At 42.4% G+C, this 25638-nt stretch overlaps 1 protein-coding gene across 2 annotated transcripts in view; it reads right to left on the reverse strand.

Annotated features, from left to right (window-relative positions):
• Window positions 1-4271: 4271 nt before the first annotated feature.
• The window catches only part of LOC139405534 (dnaJ homolog subfamily B member 6-like), a 48199-nt gene continuing 26832 nt past the window's right edge, over window positions 4272-25638 (reverse strand). Inside the window, exons 6-11 of one of the 2 annotated variants that reach the window (XM_071147947.1) lie at window positions 24418-24519; window positions 22871-23006; window positions 22633-22703; window positions 22140-22475; window positions 5766-5839; window positions 4566-4584 (exon numbers count right to left, since the gene is read on the reverse strand). In XM_071147947.1, the coding sequence (XP_071004048.1) occupies window positions 5811-5839; window positions 22140-22475; window positions 22633-22703; window positions 22871-23006; window positions 24418-24519 (674 nt within the window). In that variant the 3' untranslated portion in view covers window positions 4566-4584; window positions 5766-5810. Of the gene's footprint in view, window positions 5840-22139; window positions 22476-22632; window positions 22704-22870; window positions 23007-24417; window positions 24520-25638 lie in introns of both variants that reach the window. The other variant, XM_071147946.1, reaches the window with a different exon arrangement.

A 25638-nucleotide genomic window follows, 5' to 3' on the forward strand; every position in this document is an offset into this window, starting at 1 on the left:
CGGTCAAGTTAATGTAGAGTACCAGACAGTTACCTGACCTACAGTACCAGACAGTTACCTGACCTACAGTACCAGACAGTTCTACAGCACGGTCAAGTTACTGTACAGTACCAGACAGTTACCTGACCTACAGCACAGTCAAGTTAATGTAGAGTACCAGACAGTTACCTGGTTAATGTACAGTACCAGACAGTTACCTGACCTACAGTACCAGACAGTTACCTGACCTACAGCACAGTCAAGTTAATGTAGAGTACCAGACAGTTACCTGACCTACAGTACCAGACAGTTACCTGACCTACAGCACGGTCAAGTTAATGTAGAGTACCAGACAGTTACCTGACCTACAGTACCAGACAGTTACCTGACCTACAGCACAGTCAAGTTAATGTACAGTACCAGACAGTTACCTGACCTACAGTACCAGACAGTTACCTGACCTACAGTACCAGACAGTTAGTTACCTGACCTACAGCACGGTCAAGTTAATGTACAGTACCAGACAGTTACCTGACCTACAGCACCAGACAGTTACCTGACCTACAGTACCAGACAGTTACCTGACCTACAGTACCAGACAGTTACCTGACCTACAGTACCAGACAGTTACCTGACCTACAGTACCAGACAGTTACCTGACCTACAGTACCAGACAGTTACCTGACCTACAGCACGGTCAAGTTAATGTACAGTACCAGACAGTTACCTGACCTACAGTACCAGACAGTTACCTGACCTACAGTACCAGACAGTTACCTGACCTACAGCACCAGACAGTTACCTGACCTACAGTACCAGACAGTTACCTGACCTACAGTACCAGACAGTTACCTGACCTACAACACCAGACAGTTACCTGACCTACAGCACCAGACAGTTACCTGACCTACAGCACCAGACAGTTACCTGACCTACAGTACCAGACAGTTACCTGACCTACAGCACCTACAGTACCAGACAGTTACCTGACCTACAGTACCAGACAGTTACCTGACCTACAGTACCAGACAGTTACCTGACCTACAGTACCAGACAGTTACCTGACCTACAGTACCAGACAGTTACCTGACCTACAGTACCAGACAGTTACCTGACCTACAGTACCAGACAGTTACCTGACCTACAGTACCAGACAGTTACCTGACCTACAGCACGGTCAAGTTAATGTACAGTACCAGACAGTTACCTGACCTACAGTACCAGACAGTTACCTGACCTACAGCACCAGACAGTTACCTGACCTACAGTACCAGACAGTTACCTGACCTACAGCACCAGACAGTTACCTGACCTACAGTACCAGACAGTTACCTGACCTACAGTACCAGACAGTTACCTGACCTACAGCACCAGACAGTTACCTGACCTACAGTACCAGACAGTTACCTGACCTACAGTACCAGACAGTTACCTGACCTACAACACCAGACAGTTACCTGACCTACAGCACCAGACAGTTACCTGACCTACAGCACCAGACAGTTACCTGACCTACAGTACCAGACAGTTACCTGACCTACAGCACCAGACAGTTACCTGACCTACAGTACCAGACAGTTACCTGACCTACAGTACCAGACAGTTACCTGACCTACAGTACCAGACAGTTACCTGACCTACAGCACCAGACAGTTACCTGACCTACAGCACCAGACAGTTACCTGACCTACAGCACCAGACAGTTACCTGACCTACAGTACCAGACAGTTACCTGACCTACAGTACCAGACAGTTACCTGACCTACAGTACCAGACAGTTACCTGACCTACAGTACCAGACAGTTACCTGACCTACAGTACCAGACAGTTACCTGACCTACAGTACCAGACAGTTACCTGACCTACAGCACGGTCAAGTTAATGTACAATACCAGACAGTTACCTGACCTACAGTACCAGACAGTTACCTGACCTACAGCACCTACAGTACCAGACAGTTACCTGACCTACAGTACCAGACAGTTACCTGACCTACAGTACCAGACAGTTACCTGACCTACAGTACCAGACAGTTACCTGACCTACAGTACCAGACAGTTACCTGACCTACAGCACCAGACAGTTACCTGACCTACAGCACCAGACAGTTACCTGACCTACAGCACCAGACAGTTACCTGACCTACAGCACCAGACAGTTACCTGACCTACAGCACCAGACAGTTACCTGACCTACAGTACCAGACAGTTACCTGACCTACAGTACCAGACAGTTACCTGACCTACAGCACCAGACAGTTACCTGACCTACAGCACCAGACAGTTACCTGACCTACAGTACCAGACGTTCGGACCACTAAACAACTATTGATTTAGAACCACAGAGAGTTATCGCAGGTCGCACAGAAAACAGGAGCTGCCTCCTCTATTCCAGCACCATTTCAATATAAAATCATCTCTGCTTAGTCTAATACAGTGACAACTAAATTATACCAAAAACTATGTAGTCCAATCAACGTAAGCTAAATATGATGTGGCTGTCCATGGTTCTGATTTCTGGGTTTTGTGTGTGTGTGTGTGTGTGTGTGTGTGTGTGTGTGTGTGTGTGTGTGTGTGTGTGCGTTCGTGCGAGTAGAAAACATGTTGACTCACTATACTTGTAGAGAAACACCAATGCCATCCTCCTCTCTTTCATGTTGCTGAAACGGTCTATCACTCAGTCATACAGTACACACTTATAGTTTTTGTTGTCCTAGGCTACCTGGCTAAAACGCTCGCTAGCCTAACTTCCAACATTAGCTAGTTAACATTAGCCTTCTACATCTAGCTACATATTGAACTTCCATCCTCTCAGACCAGGAATTAATGAGTGGATCAGAATCGGCGTTGTAATTATTGACCAGTACGGAGAATGAAGTTAAGCCACATCCCTATCTCCATCCGTGGCTAATTTAAGAAAAGGTCTTAGCTAGCTGGCTAGCTAGCTACCCACTGGAGGACAACAACACAATGAGATGCAACAGTTCAAGTTGCTCTCCATGGGATTTGATAGGAGTGATGCCAAATCCAAGATGGCTTCCCTTCACACTTGTTTGGGGAGGAGGGTCACTAAGACCATTCACAGTTGAGCAAGCTCAGTTTATCTCAACGCTGATTGGCTAATTTTGTATACTCTTTTTTTTATGAAGGGAGGCCAGATGCTCGCTGGCTTCCATTTGCCTTCTATGCTACGGGCGGCAACAATGTCCTTCTCGTTTGGACCAGACAGTATCAGATAGATGGTCTACACGTAGAGAGACAGAGGGGAACTGTTTCGCTCGCTAGGATGCTTTCTCCGGTGAGATATTATGAAACACAGAGAGACGAAAAGATACATATTTTTAGCCAATTTCTTTTATAAGAACCAAATTAAATAAAACGCCTCCCTCTTTCCTAGAATTTTCGATATCTTGGGTAATGTTACCCTGGTCTTGGGTAATGTTGCCCTGGTCTTGGGTAATGTTGCCCTGGTCTTGGGTAATGTTACCCTGGTCTTGGGTAATGTTACCCTGGTCTTGGGTAATGTTACCCTAGTCTTGGGTAATGTTACCCTGGTCTTGGGTAATGTTGCCCTGGTCTTGGGTAATGTTGCCCTGGTCTTGGGTAATGTTACCCTGGTCTTGGGTAATATTACCCTGGTCTTGGGTAATGTCACCCTGGTCTTGGGTAATGTTACCATGGTCTTGGGTAATGTTACCCTGGTCTTGGGTAATGTTACCCTGGTCTTGGGTAATATTACCCTGGTCTTGGGTAATGTTACCCTGGTCTTGGGTAATATTACCCTGGTCTTGGGTAATGTTACCCTGGTCTTGGGTAATGTTACCCTGGTCTTGGGTTATGTTACCCTGGTCTTGGGTAATGTTACCCTGGTCTTGGGTAATATTACCCTGGTCTTGGGTAATATTACCCTGGTCTTGGGTAATGTTACCCTGGTCTTGGGTAATGTTACCCTGGTCTTGGGTAATATTACCCTGGTCTTGGGTAATATTACCCTGGTCTTGGGTAATGTTACCCTGGTCTTTGCTTACGCTGCCTTTTCTCCAGTTGCGAGTTTTGGCACATTCACTTCAGCAACATAGCACTGTTGGTTTACCTCTGAAGCTAAGCAGGGTTGGTCCTGGTTGGTCCCTGAATTGGAGACCAGATGTAGCAGGAAGTGGAGAAATAACCATGTGTTTTCATTCGTACATACATTCACGTGTTGTTGATGTGAGGGGTTGCTCGGTGTAAAGTTTCAGTCTGGTACAACCAGGCTAACATTCAAGGTGTGTGGCAAATTGATCAGCTTTTCAATTCATATATAGATAACTTTATTATCATACATTTACATGGTATTGAAACATGTAGTCGTGGTTTAAAATGCTTTCCAGGACACTTCTCTTATAAGACACGTTAAAATGCCAATTATTTAATGTGGATGAGTTACTTATGGTTGAAAATACTTTACAAAGAGTCTTTATTTAATTTAGCTATATACACACAGACACACACTCACACATACAAAGTACATACATTTGTTTTTGTCAGTTTAATTTTCTTTTTCAAATAAAACTTTGAAAAGTGTGGATCAGCTGGTACAGTACGCCAGGGAGATTTGACCTTTGACCTGTTGGGAGCAAACGGATATGGACGCAACATTAGAGCCACAGCAAAGGCTGCTGGGAGTTACAGCACACCTCTCTCTAGTCTACATCTATACGTATCTATCCCAATCTGTTCATCTTGGGTTAACTAGCTACCTTGTTCATCTTGGGTTAACTAGCTCGTAGCAAACCTGTTCATCTTGTGTTAACTAGCTACTAGCTATCTTGTTCATCTTGGGTTAACTAGCTACTAACTATCCTGTTCATCCTCAGTTAACTAGCTACTAGCTATCCTGTTCATCTTGGGATAACTAGTTACTAGCTATCCTGTTCATCCTCGGTTAACTAGCTACTAGCTATCCTGTTCATCTTGGGATAACTAGCTACTAGCTATCCTGTTCATCCTCGGTTAACTAGTTACTAGCTATCCTGTTCATCCTCGGTTAACTAGTTACTAGCTATCCTGTTCATCCTCGGTTAACTAGTTACTAGCTATCCTGTTCATCCTCGGTTAACTAGTTACTAGCTATCCTGTTCATCCTCGGTTAACTAGTTACTAGCTATCCTGTTCATCCTCGGTTAACTAGTTACTGGCTATCCTGTTCATCCTCTGTTAACTAGCTACTAGCTATCCTGTTCATCTTGGGATAACTAGCTACTAGATATCCTGTTCATCCTCGGTTAACTAGTTACTAGCTATTCTGTTCATCATTGGTTAACTAGTTACTAGCTATCCTGTTCATCCTCGGTTAACTAGTTACTAGCTATCCTGTTCATCCTCGGTTAACTAGTTACTAGTTATCCTGTAATCAAACCCTGACATCTACCCCCAATCTGTTCATCCTGCCTCCCTCTCCAAGGTTCACCCATTCTCACCTTTGAATAGGTTATATTAACTTCCCTACATCCTACTGTAAACACAGCAAAAAAAAATCAGTTGTACGTTCTCTTCTATATCCTCTATGTTCTCTTGTGATAACCAGAGGTCTACTACTCAGGTCTTCTACTACGGGGAGTATCGGAGGGCAAAACCCAGGGTAGGTCGTGGTTTGGAGAGTAAACAGATGGGCTGCTGGTGGGACCCAGAGTTTAGTGGTGTTCTAGGGGTGACGGGGTGCAGGATGGGATGAAGGGTTGGATGACGCAACAGTGAAGGTGGGAGGAGCTGATGATGGAGGAGGAGACTGTTTTGTTTGGGCTTTACCTCAGGCTCAGAGGTCAGGGGTCAGACGGGCAACGGCCAATCAGATCAGCCCGTGAAGGCCTGGAAGTGTGAGTCTGAAACAGGAAGCACAGCAAGTAAGAAGAGTGACACAGAGAAAAAAACGCCAGGTTTTGGCTAGATGGAGTACAACGACTGACCAAAAGTTGCATGGTCCAGTCGCTTCGGGGACAACTGTAGAAATTTGAGCTAAAGTCACTTCTGTCCGTAGCTGTACCCCATCTAGCCAAAACCAAAAGACCAGAACAAAATAATAAATACATCTAGGGGAATCTAGAACTTAATCAGAGCCTGTATTCTAGAACTTAATCAGAGCCTGTATTCTAGAACTTAATCAGAGCCTGTATTCTAGAACTTAATCAGAGCCTGTATTCCAGAACTTAATCAGAGCCTGTATTCTAGAACTTAATCAGAGCCTGTATTCTAGAACTTAATCAGAGCCTGTATTCTAGAACTTAATCAGAGCCTGTATTCTAGAACTTAATCAGAGCCTGTATTCTAGAACTTAATCAGAGCCTGTATTCTAGAACTTAATCAGAGCCTGTATTCTAGAACTTAATCAGAGCCTGTATTCTAGAACTTAATCAGAGCCTGTATTCACAAAGTGTCTCAGAGTTATAGTGCTGATCTAGGAATCTAGAACTTAATCAGAGCCTGTATTCATAAAGTGTCTCAGAGTTATAGTGCTGATCTAGGAATCTAGAACTTAATCAGAGTCTGTATTCACAAAGTGTCTCAGAGTTATAGTGCTGCTCTAGGAATCTAGAACTTAATCAGAGCCTGTATTCACAAAGTGTCTCAGAGTTATAGTGCTGATCTAGGAATCTAGAACTTAATCAGAGCCTGTATTCACAAAGTGTCTCAGAGTTATAGTGCTGATCTAGGAATCTAGAACTTAATCAGAGCCTGTATTCACAAAGTGTCTCAGAGTTATAGTGCTGATCTAGGAATCTAGAACTTAATCAGAGCCTGTATTCACAAAGTGTCTCAGAGTTATAGTGCTGATCTAGGAATCTAGAACTTAATCAGAGCCTGTATTCACAAAGTGTCTCAGAGTTATAGTGCTGATCTAGGAATCTAGAACTTAATCAGAGCCTGTATTCACAAAGTGTCTCAGAGTTATAGTGCTGATCTAGGAATCTAGAACTTAATCAGAGCCTGTATTCACAAAGTGTCTCAGAGTTATAGTGCTGATCTAGGAATCTAGAACTTAATCAGAGTCTGTATTCACAAAGTGTCTCAGAGTTATAGTGCTGATCTAGGAATCTAGAACTTAATCAGAGCCTGTATTCACAAAGTGTCTGAGAGTTATAGTGCTGATCTAGGAATCTAGAACTTAATCAGAGCCTGTATTCACAAAGTGTCTCAGAGTTATAGTGCTGCTCTAGGAATCTAGAACTTAATCAGAGCCTGTATTCACAAAGTGTCTCGGAGTTATAGTGCTGCTCTAGGAATCTAGAACTTAATCAGAGCCTGTATTCACAAAGTGTCTCAGAGTTATAGTGCTGATCTAGGAATCTAGAACTTAATCAGAGCCTGTATTCACAAAGTGTCTCAGAGTTATAGTGCTGCTCTAGGAATCTAGAACTTAATCAGAGCCTGTATTCACAAAGTGTCTCAGAGTTATAGTGCTGATCTAGGAATCTAGAACTTAATCAGAGTCTGTATTCACAAAGTGTCTCAGAGTTATAGTGCTGCTCTAGGAATCTAGAACTTAATCAGAGCCTGTATTCACAAAGTGTCTCAGAGTTATAGTGCTGATCTAGGAATCTAGAACTTAATCAGAGCCTGTATTCACAAAGTGTCTCAGAGTTATAGTGCTGATCTAGGAATCTAGAACTTAATCAGAGCCTGTATTCACAAAGTGTCTCAGAGTTATAGTGCTGATCTAGGAATCTAGAACTTAATCAGAGCCTGTATTCACAAAGTGTCTCAGAGTTATAGTGCTGATCTAGGAATCTAGAACTTAATCAGAGCCTGTATTCACAAAGTGTCTCAGAGTTATAGTGCTGATCTAGGAATCTAGAACTTAATCAGAGCCTGTATTCACAAAGTGTCTCAGAGTTATAGTGCTGATCTAGGAATCTAGAACTTAATCAGAGCCTGTATTCACAAAGTGTCTCAGAGTTATAGTGCTGATCTAGGAATCTAGAACTTAATCAGAGCCTGTATTCACAAAGTGTCTCAGAGTTATAGTGCTGATCTAGGAATCTAGAACTTAATCAGAGCCTGTATTCACAAAGTGTCTCAGAGTTATAGTGCTGATCTAGGAATCTAGAACTTAATCAGAGCCTGTATTCACAAAGTGTCTCAGAGTTATAGTGCTGCTCTAGGAATCTAGAACTTAATCAGAGCCTGTATTCACAAAGTGTCTCGGAGTTATAGTGCTGCTCTAGGAATCTAGAACTTAATCAGAGCCTGTATTCACAAAGTGTCTCAGAGTTATAGTGCTGATCTAGGAATCTAGAACTTAATCAGAGCCTGTATTCACAAAGTGTCTCAGAGTTATAGTGCTGCTCTAGGAATCTAGAACTTAATCAGAGCCTGTATTCTCCACCCGGCACAGCCAGAAAAGGACTGGCCATCCCACATATGCTCTCTCTAATTCTCTCTTTCTTTCTCTCTCTCGGAGGACCTGAGCCATAGGACCATGCCCCAGGAATACCTGACATGATGACTCCTTGCTGTCCCCAGTCCACCTGACTGTGCTGCTGCTCCAGTTTCAACTATTCTGCCTTATTATTATTCGACCATGCTGGTCATTTATGAACATTTGAACATCTTGACCATGTTTTGTTATAATCTCCACCCGGCACAGCCAGAAGAGGACTGGCCACCCCACATAGCCTGGTTCCTCTCTAGGTTTCTTCCTAGGTTTTGGCCTTTCTAGGGAGTTTTTCCTAGCCACCGTGCTTCTACACCTGCATTGCTTGCTGTTTGGGGATTTAGGCTGGGTTTCTGTACAGCACTTTGAGATATCAGCTGATGTACGAAGGGCTATATAAATAAATTTGATTTGATTTGATTTGATATTCACAAAGTGTCTCAGAGTTATAGTGCTGCTCTAGGAATCTAGAACTTAATCAGAGCCTGTATTCACAAAGTGTCTCAGAGTTATAGTGCTGATCTAGGAATCTAGAACTTAATCAGAGCCTGTATTCACAAAGTGTCTCAGAGTTATAGTGCTGATCTAGGAATCTAGAACTTAATCAGAGCCTGTATTCACAAAGTGTCTCAGAGTTATAGTGCTGCTCTAGGAATCTAGAACTTAATCAGAGCCTGTATTCACAAAGTGTCTCGGAGTTATAGTGCTGCTGCTCTAGGAATCTAGAACTTAATCAGAGCCTGTATTCACAAAGTGTCTCAGAGTTATAGTGCTGATCTAGGAATCTAGAACTTAATCAGAGCCTGTATTCACAAAGTGTCTCAGAGTTATAGTGCTGCTCTAGGAATCTAGAACTTAATCAGAGCCTGTATTCACAAAGTGTCTCAGAGTTATAGTGCTGATCTAGGAATCTAGAACTTAATCAGAGTCTCTATTCACAAAGTGTCTCAGAGTTATAGTGCTGCTCTAGGAATCTAGAACTTAATCAGAGCCTGTATTCACAAAGTGTCTCAGAGTTATAGTGCTGATCTAGGAATCTAGAACTTAATCAGAGCCTGTATTCACAAAGTGTCTCAGAGTTATAGTGCTGATCTAGGAATCTAGAACTTAATCAGAGCCTGTATTCACAAAGTGTCTCAGAGTTATAGTGCTGATCTAGGAATCTAGAACTTAATCAGAGCCTGTATTCACAAAGTGTCTCAGAGTTATAGTGCTGATCTAGGAATCTAGAACTTAATCAGAGCCTGTATTCACAAAGTGTCTCAGAGTTATAGTGCTGATCTAGGATCAGTGTTGCCCCTTAACGTCCTAATTAATAACAAGAGGGACCTGATCCTAGACACTTTGCCTCGTAAAGGTATTATATCCAGGCTGTCATTGTAAATAAGACTTTGTTCTTAACTGACTTGCCTACTTAAATAAAGGTGAAATAAATACACATTTAAATAAATAAAAGTTGATTATTATGAGGCTGCTAGGTTTTCCTACATGGCTCTCTTTCACCAGATTAATACATCTGGTTTTGGAGTATAGCTGTTATTTTGGTGGTGATTGGAATGCTGGACTCGGTGTGAATCTTGACAAGCAACCAAAGCCTACTACACTAAAGATAGGCTCTAGGTCAAAAACTATACACCAAATGTTAGATGTGATTGGTCTAACACACATATGTCAGAGTCAAGGCCCGCGGGCCACATCCGGCCCGCAAGAAGGTTTTTTACGGCCCCTGGGATGATCTTGATTTATTATTAGAACCGGCCCGCAGCAAGCCGGCAGCCCGCAGATCTTTTACACGCACCAATACTACATTTCCCACAATGCAAAGGTGACGCACCGAGCAGTAGGCTGCTTCATTTCAATATTTATTGGCACAGCAGTCGTCAGCATCACAGTAAAATTAACTTTCAGATACCCATCAAAAATGGCAAAACGGAAGGTGGATACTGAGAACCGGGGGTTTCAAACAAGGTGGGAGTCGGAGTATATGTTCACGAAGGTAGCTGGAAAACCTGTGTGTCTTCTGTGTGGAGAAAGTGTGGCGGTACTGAAAGAGTATAATCTGAGACGACATTATGAAACGAAACACGCGGACAAAAACAAGAATATGGACATGGAACAAAGGCTACAAAAGGCAGAGGAATTAAAACGAGGCCTCAAATCTCGACAGGCTCTGTTCAAAAAAGCCAAATCACAAGGCCAGGCTGCTGTCAAGGCCAGTTTTATTTTGGCAGAAGAGATCGCTAAATCAGCCCGGCCATTTACGGAGGGGGATTTCATCAAAAACTGCATGATTAAAGTTTGTGACGAAGTTTGCCCAGAAAAAAGGCAACTCTTTTTAAATGTGAGTCTGAGCAGAAACACCATTGCCGAGAGAGTAGACCAGTTGTCCATCAATCTAAAAGAGCAGCTTGTGAAAAAGGGAAAAGATTTTATTGCATATTCCTTGGCTGTGGATGAGAGCACCGACATTTCTGACATTGCCCAGTTGTCAATTTTCATCCGCGGAGTGGACTCCAACCTAAGCGTGACAGAGGAGTTTTTGGCTTTACGTCCTATGCATGGCACAACTACGGGGCATGATTTGTATGAAGAGGTGTCAAGATGTGTAAATGAGATGGAGCTGCCTTGGGAAAAACTCGTGGGTTTGACAACCGACGGAGCACCTGCGATGTGTGGACACAGGAGCGGACTGGTGGCGAAGATACGGGAAAAGATGCAAGAGGAAAACGCGACAGGTGAGCTGACAGCTTATCATTGTATCATACACCAGGAAGCGTTGTGCGGTAAAGCCTTGAAAATGGAGCATGTAATGAGCATCATCACGCGCACAGTTAACTTTATCAGAGCCAAAGGTTTGAATCACCGCCAGTTCAAGGCATTTCTGACGGAGTTAGAAACGGAGCATGGTGATTTGCCTTATCACACAGAGGTGCGATGGCTAAGCCAGGGAAAGGTGCTTCAAAGATGTTTCGAGCTTCGTGAGGAGATTTGTCTGTTCTTGGACAGCAAAGGGAAAGACACAACACAACTCCGAGACGAAATGTTTCTGTGTGAAATGGCTTTTCTGTGTGACATTACGAGTCATCTGAATGCAATAAACTTGCAGCTGCAGGGTCGGGATCGTGTCATCTCTGATATGTACAGTACAGTGAAGGCATTTAAAACCAAACTGACTCTGTGGGAGACGCAGATGCGGAAAGAAAATTTGAGCCACTTTCCCAGCTGCCAGACCATGAAAGAGAAGCTCTCTACCAGTGCGTTCCCGAGCACACAGTTGGCTGATAAAATAGGTATGCTTGCCGCTGACTTTCGACGCCGATTTGCTGACTTTGAAGCACAAAAAAGCAGGTTGGAACTGCTCGGTAACCCATTTGCTGTTGACGTGGAAAGCTCACCACCAAACCTCCAAATGGAGTTGATTGACCTCCAATGCAATGATGCACTGAGGGCAAAATATGCGGCAGTGGGTGCTGCGGAGTTCGCCCGTTTCCTCCCCGGCACAATGCCCCAGCTGCGCATCCAGGCTGCTCAAACGTTGTCTATGTTTGGCAGCACATACCTGTGTGAACAACTGTTTTCTTTGATGAACCTGAACAAAACATCACACAGAAGTCGACTTACTGCTGAACACCTCCACTCAATTCTGAGGATTTCTTCAGCTCAGAGCCTTACCCCGAACATTGATGAACTTGTGGAAAAGATGGGACACCACCAAGTATCACCCTCAACCTCAAACAAGTGAACATTACTGTGCAATCACATATTTAGAGTTTTTACTCAGTTCAAGTTTAAAAGTTAAAATTTAATATTTGTTTTCACTGCATGTTACTTCTCCTTAAACAAAGTGTTGTTTTTGATTAATAGATTTTTGCACTTTATTTTTTTGTATTTCAATCCAATTATATTTTAAAAATATTTCAGTTGAGTGGATGATAGAAAATTGCTATTATTGTTTTTTCTTTGAAGTAAATTTAGCCCACTTTTGCTAAAATAGAAAATATAGTCTACTGATGGTGCCTTGAATACCGGTTTCTTTCATTTAATGTTCATGTTATGGGGATATTTATATAAAGGAAATTTGTCTTTTGTGTCTGTTGAAAATTAAAGATTACTGACAGAGCCATAAGAAAATATTGCTTTATTTATCTGATCATATTGTAATATATTTGTTAGGTTTTCCGTAGGTTCAATTAGGTTCACTAGACTATATGCGTCATTTAAAAATTTTTCAATGAACATTCGAACAGTCCGGCCCTCGTCTTGTAGCTGATTTTTTTATTTGGCCCTCCGTCCATTTGACTTTGACACCCCTGGTCTAACAGATGTGTGGAAACTTTTCAATCTTGCCAATAGAAATGATACATGGTATTCTAATCTGCATAAATCATACCGCAGGATTGACTTCTTCCTGGTTCCCCGGATTACCACTGATTTAGTTCAGGAATGTACTGCTGGGTCTATCCATATCTCCAATCCCAAGCCAGTTTCATTCCAGCTTCCTTATTTCCAATTCAGAGTGTAATAATTCTGTACTATCAGCTGCAGATGTTTATTCAGGTGATTGATAATGATGACGCTGATTCGTTATTTACTTTGAGGCTAAATCCTATTATGCCCACTATTGTGGTTCCAGACCCAACTGATTTGTGCAAAATAGGCAGTCCTACTCTGCCTGGAGATTGTTAGAAGTACTGCAGTATGCTAAAGCCAAAGAAAGGGGATGCTCTAGTGGTGACATTAGATACCGAAAAAAAAAAAGCATTTGATAGAATTGAGTGGTACCATCTTTTTAAGACTGCAACAATTGTCTTTTGGAGAGGCACTCACTGACTGGGTCAGACTTATTTACTCAGCCTCTCAAGCGGGTGTTCCTATAAACGGCACAGTATTGCATCCCTTCCTCATAGGTAGAGGCACAAAACAAGGGTGTCCTCAATCTCCCTTCTTATTTGCTTTGGTTATGAAACGAGCAGAGTTTATTCTCTGTCCCAATGTTCATTCAGATATTTAATGACTTCAGTTACTTTTCTGGTTATAAGATTAATTTTGGGAAACCAATGGCTCTCCCACTTGGAAAATAAAGAAATGGCGGTTATGATATCATTTAGTACCTTGAGCGTGGCTGAGGTTCCCCCGTGACCGGCTCGGAAACCGGATTGCACAGCGGAGAAGGTACGGTGGGATTCTAAATGGTCAGTGATCTGTTTATTAACTTGGCTTTCAAATACTTTAGAAAGGCAGAGCAGGATGGATATAGGTCATTAACAGTTTGGGTCTAGAGGCAGGGCAGGGCAGGATAGATATAGGTCTGTAACAGTTTGGGTCTAGAGGCAGGGCAGGATGGATATAGGTCTGTAACAGTTTGGGTCTAGAGGCAGGGCAGGGCAGGGCAGGGCAGGGCAGGGCAGGGCAGGGCAGTCTCAGTTCTTCTGCTATTTGCAGCTCAGAAGCTTTAACTCTGTACCTCAATATAAAACTATATTAACTCTGTACCTCAATATAAAACTATATTAACTCTGTACCTCAATATAAAACTATATTAACTCTGTGCCTCAATTTAAAACAGCCTTGAACACTAATCAATATAAAAACAGCCTGGAACTGTCACGTCCTGACCTTAGAGATTCTTATTATTCTCTATGTTTGGTTAGGTCAGGATGTGACTCGGGTGGGAAATTCCATGTCTTCTGTTTCTTTGTTTTTGGCCGAGTGTGGTTCCCAATCAGAGGCAGCTGTCTATCGTTGTCTCTGATTGGGTATCATACTTAGGCAGCCTTTTTCCCACCATTAGGTTGTGGGATCTTGTTTTCTGTTTAGTGTCTTAGCCTGACAGAACTGTGCGCTTTCGTTTTCGCTTTTGTTATTTTGTTTGAGTGTTTTTTGAATAAAAAAATCACTTCTATCAACACGTCTCCTTCACCACTAGGGGGCGATATAATCTTAGATCGCAGATCCTCTACCCCTTACAACCTGGAATTAAAATAGATATTTTGGGGGGGCTTGTATCATTTGATTTACACAACATGCCTACCACTTTGAAGATGCATTTATTTATTTATTGTGAAACAAACAATAAATAAGGCAAAAATGGAGAACTTGAGCGTGCATAACTATTAACCCCCCAAAGTCAAAACTTTGTAGAGCCACCTTTTGCAGCAATTACAGCTGCATGTCTCTTGGGGTATGTCTCTATAAGCTTGGCAAATCATTCTTCAAGGCAAAACTGCTCCAGCTCCTTCAAGTTGAATTGGTTCCGCTGGTGTACAACAATCTTTAAGTCATACCACAGATTCTCAATTGGATTGAGGTCTGAGCTTTGACTAGGCCATTCCAAGACATTTAAATGTCTCCCTTTAAACCACTCGATTGTTGCTTTTGCAGTATGCTTAGGGTCATTGTCCTGCTGGAAGGTGAATCTCCGTCCCAGTCTCAAATCTCTGGAAGACTGAAACAGGTTTCCCTCAAGAATTTCCCTGTATTTAGCGCCGTCCATCATTCCTTCAATTCTGACCAGTGTCTGAGTCCCTGCCGATGAAAAACATCCCCACAACATGATGCTGCCACCACCATGCTTCATTGTGGGGATGGTTTTCTTGGGGTGATGAGCGGTGTTGGGTTTGCGCCAGACATAGCATTTTCCTTGATGGCCAAAAAATCAATTTTAGTCTCATCTGACCAGAAAACCTTCTTCCATATGTTTGGGGAATCTCCCATGTGCCTTTTGGTGAACATCAAACGTGTTTACTTATTTTTTCTTTATGCAATGGCTTTTTTCTGGCCACTCTTCCGTAAAGCCCAGCTCTGTGGAGTGCACGGTTTAAAGTGGTCCTATGAACAGATACTCCAATCTATGCTGTGGAGCTTTGCAGCTCCTTCAGGGTTATCTTTGGTCTCTTTGTTACCTCTCTGATTAATGCTCTCCTTGCCTGGTCTGTGAGTTTTGTTGGGCGGCCCTCTCTTGGCAGGTTTGTTGTGGTGCCATATTCTTTCCATTTTTTAATAATAGATGTAATGGTGTTCCTTGGGATGTTCAAAGTTTCGTATATTTTTTATAACCCAACCCTGATCTGTACTTCTCCACAACTTTGTCCCTGACCTGTTTGGAGAACTCCTTGGTCTTCATAGTGTCGCTTGCATGGTGGTGCCCCTTTCTTAGTGGTGTTGCAGACTCTGGGGCCTTTCAGAACAGTTGTATATATACTGAGATCATGTGACACTTAAATTAAGTCCACCTGTGTGCACTCTAATTATGTTACTTCTGAAGTTAATTGGTTGCACCAGATCTTATTTAGGGGCTTCATAGCAAAGGGGTTGAATACATATGCATAAACCACTTTTCAGTTTATTTTTGATTTTGTTTAAACAAGTTATTTTTTAAATTTCACTTCACCAATTTGGACTATTTTGTGTATGTCCATTACATGAAATCCAAATAAAATCCATTTCAAGTACAGGTTGTTATGCAACAAAATAGGAAAAACCGCAAGGGGGATGGATACTTTTGCAAGGCACTGTACAAGCCCCCTCCCCCCCCTTGGCAAGTCGGATTATGACTCTATACTCCTGCTTCCAGATTACAAACAAAAGCTCAAACAGGAAGTACCTTGCGCTCCTTAGAAAAATGGTCGGCTGAAGGAGAGGCTGTGTTGCTTCAGGCGTCTGTTTCTCAAACTAGACACTCTAATGTACTTGTCCTTTTGCTCAGTTGTGCACCGGGGCCTCCCACTCCTCTTTCTATTCTGTTTAGAACCCGTTTGTGTCATTCTGTGAAGGGAGTAGGAGAAAGCGTTGTATCAGATCGTCAGTTCCTTGGCAATTTCTCGCATGGAATAGCCTTAATTTCTCAGAACAAGAATAGACTGCCGTATTTTCAGAAGAAAGTTATTTGTTTCTAGCCATTTTGAGCCTGTAATCGAACCCACAAATGCTGATGCTCTAGATACTCAACTAGTCTAAGGAAGGTCAGTATTATTGCTTCTTTAATCAGACCAACAGTTTTCAGCTCTGCTAACAAAATTGCAAAAGGGGTTTTCTAATGATCAATTAGCCTTTTAAAATGATAAACTCGGATTAGCTAACCCAACGCGCCATCAAAACAAGGTCACTTTCAGAGCAACACTCTCCTCCTCTCAAACGTTTGTTTGTGGACCTCAATGAACAACACATCAGCTGTGTGTGACCAAGCGAGAGAAAAAAACACAGCCTACATCGTTGTCCCCATATTAGCTAAAGTAACATCCTAGTCATAGCTAACAGAACAAATGCGTTAGTAAACCCGTTACAACCATGCAGTAACCGTGTATAATCAGTAAGCAGATACACCGGCGGGCTCCGGTGGCATTCAATTAATAAAACCAAAAGCTTACCTTGACTTGGAAAAGTTCCAGTGTTGTGTTGGATAGTCATAGCCAGCTAGCTAACATAGCATTCTTCTGTTTGAGCAGGGTGTTTGAATAACTAAACTGCATTTACTAGCTAAATGAGTGAAACTTATAGTGGATTACTACATTTCTCTTTCTTCTCCTTCATTTTTAAAGAAATTAAGTTGTTCTAAACTGTTCAATTATTGACTTTCTCTCTGAGTCAACTACTCGCCACATTTGATGCACTGCAGTGCTAGCTAGCTGTAGCTTATGCTTTCAGTACTAGGTTATTTCTCTGATCCTTTGATTGGGTGGACAACATGTCAGGTCATGCTGCAAGAGCTCTGATAGGTTGGAAGATGGCCTCTGGAAGTTGTCATAATTACTGAGTAAGTCTATGGAAGGGGGTGAGAACCATGAGCCTCCTGGGATTTGTATTGAAGTCAATGTACCAAGAGGAGGACGGAAGCTAGCTGTCCTCCGGCAACACCGTGGCTCTACCCTACAGAGTGCTGTTGAGGCTATTTGTTTAACCTTTATGTAACTTGGCAAGTCAGTTAAGAACAATTTCTTAGTTTTCAATGACAGGCTACCCTGACCAAACCCTCCTCTAACCCGGACTATGCTGAGCCAATGACCCCATAAGCAAATTATGTTTTTCGAAAAGGATAAAAAATGAAAAGCTGAAATATCCTGAGTCAATAAGTATTAAAGCCCATTGTTATGGTAAGCCTAAATAAGTCCAGGAGTAAAAATGTGCTTAACAAGTCACATAATAAGTTGCATGGACTCACTCTGTGTGCAATAATAGTGTTTAACATTATTTTTGAATGACTAGCTCATCTCTGCATCTCTGTACATCTCTGTACATACAATTATCTGTAAGGTCGAGCAGTGAATTTCAAACACAGATTCAACCATAATGATCAGGGAGGTTTTTTTAATGCCTCGCAATGAAGGGCACCTATTGGTAGATGGGTAAACATATCAAAAGCAGATACTGAATATCCATTTGAGCATAGTGAAGTTATTAATTACACTTTAGATGGTATATCAATACACACAGTCACTACAAAAGATACAGGCGTCCTTCCTAACTCAGTTGCCGGAGAGGAAGGAAACCACTCATGGATTTCACCATGAAGCCAATGGTGACTTTAAAACAGTTACAGAGTTGAATGGCTGTGATAGGAGAACACTGAGTATGGATAAACAACACTGTAGTTACTCCATAATACTAAACTAAATGACAGATTGAAAATAAGGAAGCCTGTACAACAACAAAAACACATTCAAAACATGCATCTTGTTTGCAACAAGGCACTAAAATAATCCTGCAAAAAAATGTGGCAAAGCAATTCACTTTTTGTCCTGAATACAAAGTGTTATCAATACAACACAACACATTACTGAGTACCTCTTTCCATATTTCCAAGCATAGTGGTGGCTGCATCATGTTATGGGTATGCTTGTAATCATTAAGGACTGGAGAGTATTTTGGGATAAAATAAATTCACGGAAAGGAGCTAAGCACATACAAAATCATAGAGGAACACCTGGTTTCCACCAGACACTGGGAGATGAATTAACCTTTCATTAGGATAATAACCTAAAACACAAGGCCACATCTTGCTTACCAAGAAGACTACTTACAGTTTGGACTTAATTGGACTTAATTCTGATGGAAAATCTATGGCAAAACTCTAAAATGGCTTTAAGTTTTTTTTAAGAATAATATGATACAATCCAGCTATTCAAAGCTCATAGAAACTTACCCAGGAAGTCTCACAGCTGTAATCACGGCCAAATGTGATTCTAACATGTATTGACGGATGGGTGTAGATTGGTGAGAATTATTTTTTATTTATTAATTTTGAAATCTTATTCCACATACCAAAATGTGGAATAAGTCTAGGGGTATGAATACTTTCTAAAGGCAGTGTAAATGCTGGTTAACTAAACATGTGAAGACCTCCCTCACTGTGAAAACACACCTACACTGACACACTTACACACACACTCACACTAACACCAGGACGCATACACTCACACACACACACACACACACACCACCACACACTCACCACCACACACACACTAACATGAACCCACAACTTATTCTGATGCCATACCGTTGATTATTATTATTATCATTATTATTATCATAATTATTATCATTATTATCATTATCATTGTTATGATTATTATCATTATCATTGTTATTATTATTATTATAATTATTATCACTATTATGAACATTATTATTATTAATAGTATCGCTGGTATTAAAATTATCATCATTATTATTATCATTATTATCATTACTATTGTTATTATCATTATTATTATGATTTATATTATCATTATCATTATTATTAATATTATCATTATTATCATTACTATTGCTATTATCATTATTTTCATTATTTTTATCATTATTAATAATCATTATTAATATTATTATTATTATCATTACTATTGTTATTATCATTATTTTCATTATTATCATTACTATTGTTATTATCATTATTGTCATTTACCATCATTACTATTGTTATTATCATTATTATTATTAATATTATCATTATTATTATCATTATTATTAATATTATTATTATTATTATCATTATCATTATTAATATTTACATTATATGTTCATTATTATTATCATAATTATCATTAATATTATCATTATCGTTATATTATCATTATTATCATAATTATTATTAATATTATCATTATTATCGTTATATTATCATTATTGTCATCATTATTCTTATTATATTATCATTATTATTATATTATCATTATTATAATTATTTATATTATTATTTTATTATTAATAATATAATAAGTATCATTATTGTTATTTATAATAATATTATTATTATTTTGATCATTGGTGTTATTATCATTATTATTATTAATATATTATCATTATCATTATTAATATTATCATTATTAATATTATCATTATCATTATTCATAATAATATTATTATTATCATTATTATTATCATCATTTATCATTATCTATATTATTATTTATATACCAGTCATTATTTTCTGCTACCAGTCTCACTTTCAAGAAATCCCTTTATATGCCAGTATCCCTGCCTATATGTCCTTATCTACCTCAATACGCCAGTATCCCTGCCTATATGTCCATATCTACCTCAATACTCCAGTATCCCTGCCTATATGTCCATATCTACCTCAATACTCCAGTATCCCTGCCTATATGTCCTTATCTACCTCAATACGCCAGTATCCCTGTCTATATGCCCATATCTACCTCAATACTCCAGTATCCCTGCCTATATGCCCATATCTACATCAATACGCCAGTATCCCTGCCTATATGTCCTTATCTACCTCAATACGCCAGTATCCTTGACTACATGTCCATATCTACCTCAATACTACATTACCCCTGCACATTGTAAATGTGGTACTGGCAGTGACCTTGTATAAAGCTTCCTCTCTGAGCTAGTGAGGCACTGAACACTGAGCCAGTATAAAGCTTCATCTCTGAGCTAGTGAGGTACTGAACACTGAGCCAGTATAAAGCTTCATCTCTGAGGTACTGAACACTGAGCCAGTATAAAGCTTAATCTCTGAGGTACTGAACACTGAGCCAGTATAAAGCTTCATCTCTGAGGTACTGAACACTGAGCCAGTATAAAGCTTCATCTCTGAGGTACTGAACACTGAGCCAGTATAAAGCTTCATCTCTGAGGTACTGAACACTGAGCCAGTATAAAGCTTCATCTCTGAGGTACTGAACACTGAGCCAGTATAAAGCTTCATCTCTGAGGTACTGAACACTGAGCCAGTATAAAGCTTCCTCTCTGAGGTACTGAACACTGAGCCAGTATAAAGCTTCCTCTTTAATTTCTTATTTCTAATGTTTTTATTTTTAGTTATAATATTTTGATATTGATTACTGCACTGTTGGGTAGAGCTCGCAAGTTAAGCATTTCACTGTACTTATGCACTTGACAATAAAACGTCTGCACGTGACAATAAAACGTGTGCACGTGACAATAAAACGTGTGCACGTGACAATCAAACGTGTGCACGTAGCCTCCCGGGTTATGCAGTGGTCTAGGGCGCCTGCATCGCAGTGCTAGCTGTACCACCAGAGACTCTGGGTTCGAGCCCAGGCTCTGTCGCAGAGGTCCATGGAGCGACGCACAATTGGCCTAGCGTCGTTCGTGTTAGGGGAGGGTTTGGCCGGTATCATTGTCTCATCGCGGACTAGCGACTCCTGTGGTGGGCCGGGTGCAGTGCACGCTAACCAGGTCGCCAGGTGCACGGTGTTTCCTCCGACACATTGGTGCGGCTGGCTTCCGGGTTGGATGTGCGCTGTGTTTAAGAAGGAGTGCGGCTTGGTTGGGTTGTGTATCGGAGGACGCATGACTTTCAACCTTTGTCTCTCCCGAGCCTGTACGGGAGTTGTAGTGATGAGACAAGATCGTAACAATTGGATACCATAAATAGGGGGTAAAATTCAAAATAAATGTAAAGATTTTTTATTTTTTTTAAACGTGTGCACGTGACAATAAAAGCGCAAGGCACGTTTTTGTTCCTAGTGAATTCTATCCAACTCCTAGAAATAGAATGAGTAGAAAGGGGAAAAAGCCCGTCTGACCACGGCATTTTGACAGGTAAACTCATAGACATTCTATTTCTACGCTCCTTTAGAAAAGGGACTGTGGACTTGACACATGAAGACATGATGTTAATTGTAACCCCCAGACTTGATATACAGACATACTGTAAACTGGGATCATTGTAGATTTATTGGCTGGTTGGCTACATTGTGAAAAGTGGCCATCTGAGAACACAGCAAGGCAGTCACAACACAACACTGTACAAGGCCCTCGGACAGCTTTATATACATCTAATGGGCCAAGGCACACACTTCAAAAAGGGGAAAACACATAAACACTGGAGTAGAGTTTGATCTCTGAGAACACACACACTCACACACACACACACACACCACACACTCACCATACACTCACACTCACTCACCACACACACACTCACCACACACACTCTCACACACACACCACACACTCACACACACAATCACACACACTCACCACACACACTCAACACACCATACAACCACACTTTTTATTTTTCACAGTGGAGCTGCTGGTGGTTTTAGCAGCCGGCTCCTCAGTGGCTCCCTGCTCCTGGAGGTGGTTGAGGAGCCCCCTGTGGTCCAGTGGAGAGGGGCTGCTGTGTGGTGACATGTCCCCTGACCCTGACCTCTTCTTTGGTGCTGTTGACTGGCCTGGGCCAAGGTCTAGGACCACTCTCCCCACCCCAACCCCCGCCTCACCCCCAACCTCTACCATCACCACACCCCCAGCACCTGAGATGACGTCTGGTGCTGAAGCCGACGCTCTCTGCTGGGCCTCCATCTCAGACAGGCTGTAGGCCAGGGCCATCTGGAGATCTTCATCATCATCCTCTTCCTCCCTGGGGACGTCAGGGTAGTGGAAGTAGGGGGCTGAGCTGAAGGAGCGCTGGGCCATAGACCGGGGGCCGGAGATGGGTCGGTGTGGATGGGTCTGGGTCTGGAGCTCCACAGGTAACGCCCTCTCTGCCTGCTGCTGAAGGTGTTGCCTGGGAGTCTGTGAGGGTTGACTAGGGGGCAGGTGGTCTCTCTTGCTGAGCTCCAGAGCCAAGGCCAACTCATCCTCCACACCTGGGGGAAAGGAGGGGGACAGGAGGGGGTTAGGAGGGGGACAGGAGGGGTTAGGAGGGTGACAGGAGGAAGAATAACCCAGACACAGCTAGTCAGGAACAGTTGACAAGGGACTGGATGAGGGGAGGGAGGGAGGGACACAGGGTGGATGGATTACCATTGATGAGCACCGTCTTCAAGACCCCGTCTTCCTCGATCTCTGTTCTCTCCTGACCGTTTTCTTTGATCCTGTTGACAAGAACAGTCAGTCACCGCCCATATCATCATATTTAGGGAACCAGTAAATATGTTTCCCTCACATGACCATGCAGAGACACAAACACTGGAACAAATGGGACCATTTGTTTTACACTAAATAGGGTTTATGGTGCAAATTGGGATGCAGATTTACTGACTTCTTGGTGGCGGTGCGTTTGCCGTTGATGACACGCGTAGAGGTGGAGACAGACTTGAAATTTCCCATCCCTCCTCCGATGCTGTCCATCCAATCCATTCCAGCCATGGAGGACGAGGACGAGGTGAAGTCATGCACTGTGAAATAGGGAGGAAGAGGTGAATTCATGCACTGTGAAAGAGGGAGGAAGAGGAAGAGGTGAAGTCATGCACTGTGAAAGAGGGAGGAGGAGGAGGAGGAGGAAGAGGTGAAGTCATGCACTGTGAAATAGGGAGGAATAGGTGAATTCATGCACTGTGAAAGAGGGAGGAGGAGGAGGAAGAGGTGAAGTCATGCACTGTGAAGGAGGGAGGAAGAGGGGAAGTCATGCACCGTGAAGGAGGGAGGAGGAGGAAGAGGTGAAGTCATGCACCGTGAAGGAGGGAGGAGGAGGAAGAGGTGAAGTCGTGCACTGTGAAGGAGGAAGGAGGAGGAAGAGGTGAAGTCATGCACTGTGAAATAGGGAGGAAGAGGTGAATTCATGCACTGTGAAAGAGGGAGGAAGAGGAAGAGGTGAAGTCATGCACTGTGAAAGAGGGAGGAGAAGGAAGAGGTGAAGTCATGCACTGTGAAAGAGGGAGGAGGAGGAAGAGGTGAAGTCATGCATTGTGAAAGAGGGAGGAGGAGGAGGAAGAGGTGAAGTCATGCACTGTGAAGGAGGAAGGCGGAGGAAGAGGTGAAGTCATGCACTGTGAAGGAGGGAGGAAGAGGTGAAGTCGTGCACTGTGAAGGAGGAAGGAGGAGGAAGAGGTGAAGTCATGCACTGTGAAGGAGGGAGGAAGAGGAAGAGGTGAAGTCATGCACCGTGAAGGAGGGAGGAAGAGGGGAAGTCATGCACCGTAAAGGAGGGAGGAGGAGGAAGAGGTGAAGTCATGCACCGTGAAGGAGGGAGGAGGAGGAAGAGGTGAAGTCGTGCACTGTGACGGAGGAAGGAGGAGGAAGAGGTGAAGTCATGCACTGTGAAGGAGGGAGGAAGAGGTGAAGTCATGCACCGTGAAGGAGGGAGGATGAGGTGAAGTCATGCACTGTGAAGGAGGACGAGGAAGAGGTGAAGTCATGCACCGTGAAGGAGGGAGGAAGAGGTGAAGTCATGCACTGTGAAGGAGGGAGGAAGAGGGGAAGTCATGCACCGTGAAGGAGGGAGGAGGAGGAAGAGGTGAAGTCATGCACTGTGAAGGAGGGAGGAAGAAGGGAAGTCATGCACCGTGAAGGAGGGAGGAGGAGGAAGAGGTGAAGTCATGCACTGTGAAGGAGGGAGGACGAGGACCAGTCAGATAAACTATACTGTGACTGGAGCTGATTGTATTGTGTTGTAACTGTGTAATAAATGTGTTAACTGTGTAATACATGTGTTAAAACCCTCTTATTATGGAATTGTGTCCCAAATGACACCCTGTTCTCTACATAGTGCACTAGTTTTGACCAGAGCCCTATCAGTGCAGTCTAACGTAGTGCACTACATAGGGAATAGGGTGACATTTGGGATCCAGATATTGTTTTATTACGGACCTCCAGCAGAGGGAAAGGAGAAAAACCGGCTTGGGCCGAGCCTCGAAGTGCCAGGATGTCCATGGAAGCCACTGTGCATCCCACCTCCGAAGGCAAAGTCATCTGAGAGGACAGAGATAACAGAGAGACTATGAGGACAGAGATAACAGAGAGACTATGGGGACAGAGATAACAGAGAGACTATGGGGACAGTAACAACAGAGAGACTATGGGGACAGTGATAACAGAGAGACTATGAGGACAGTGATAACAGAGACACTGAGGACAGAGATAACAGAGACTATGAGGACAGAGATAACAGAGAGACTATGACGACAGAGATAACAGGGAGACTATGAGGACAGTTTTAACAGAGAGACTATGAGGACAGTGATAACAGAGAGACTATGAGGACAGTGATAACAGAGAGACTATGAGGACAATGATAACAGAGAGACTATGAGGACAGTGATAACAGAGAGACTAAGGACAGTGATAACAGAGAGACTATGAGGACAGTGATAACAGAGAGACTATGAGGACAGTGATAACAGAGAGACTATGAGGACAGTAACAACAGAGAGACTGAGGACAGTGATAACAGAGAAACTATGAGGACAGTGATAACAGAGAGACTATGAGGCCAGTAACAACAGAGAGACTATGAGGACAGTGATAACAGAGACTATGAGGACAGTGATAACAGAGACTATGAGAACAGTGATAACAGAGAGACTATGAGAACAGAGATAACAGAGAGACTATGAGGACAGTGATAACAGAGAGACTATGAGGACAGTGATAACAGAGAGACTATGAGGACAGTGATAACAGAGAGACTATGAGGACAGTGATAACAGAGAGACTATGAGGACAGTGTTAACAGAGAGACTATGAGGACAGTGATAACAGAGAGGCTATGAGGACAGTGATAACAGAGAGACTATGAGGACAGTGATAACAGAGAGACTATGAGGACAGTGATAACAGAGAGACTATGAGGACAGTGATAACAGAGAGACTATGAGGACAGTGATAACAGAGAGACTATGAGGACAGTGATAACAGAGAGACTATGAGGACAGTGATAACAGAGAGACTATGAGGACAGTGATAACAGAGAGACTGAGGACAGTGATAACAGAGAGACTATGAGGACAGTGATAACAGAGAGACTATGAGGACAGTGATAACAGGGAGGCTATGAGGACAGTGATAACAGAGAGACTATGAGGACAGTGA

The sequence above is a fragment of the Oncorhynchus clarkii genome, chromosome 3 (assembly GCF_045791955.1).
Source record: "Oncorhynchus clarkii lewisi isolate Uvic-CL-2024 chromosome 3, UVic_Ocla_1.0, whole genome shotgun sequence".
NCBI lineage: Eukaryota > Metazoa > Chordata > Actinopteri > Salmoniformes > Salmonidae > Oncorhynchus > Oncorhynchus clarkii.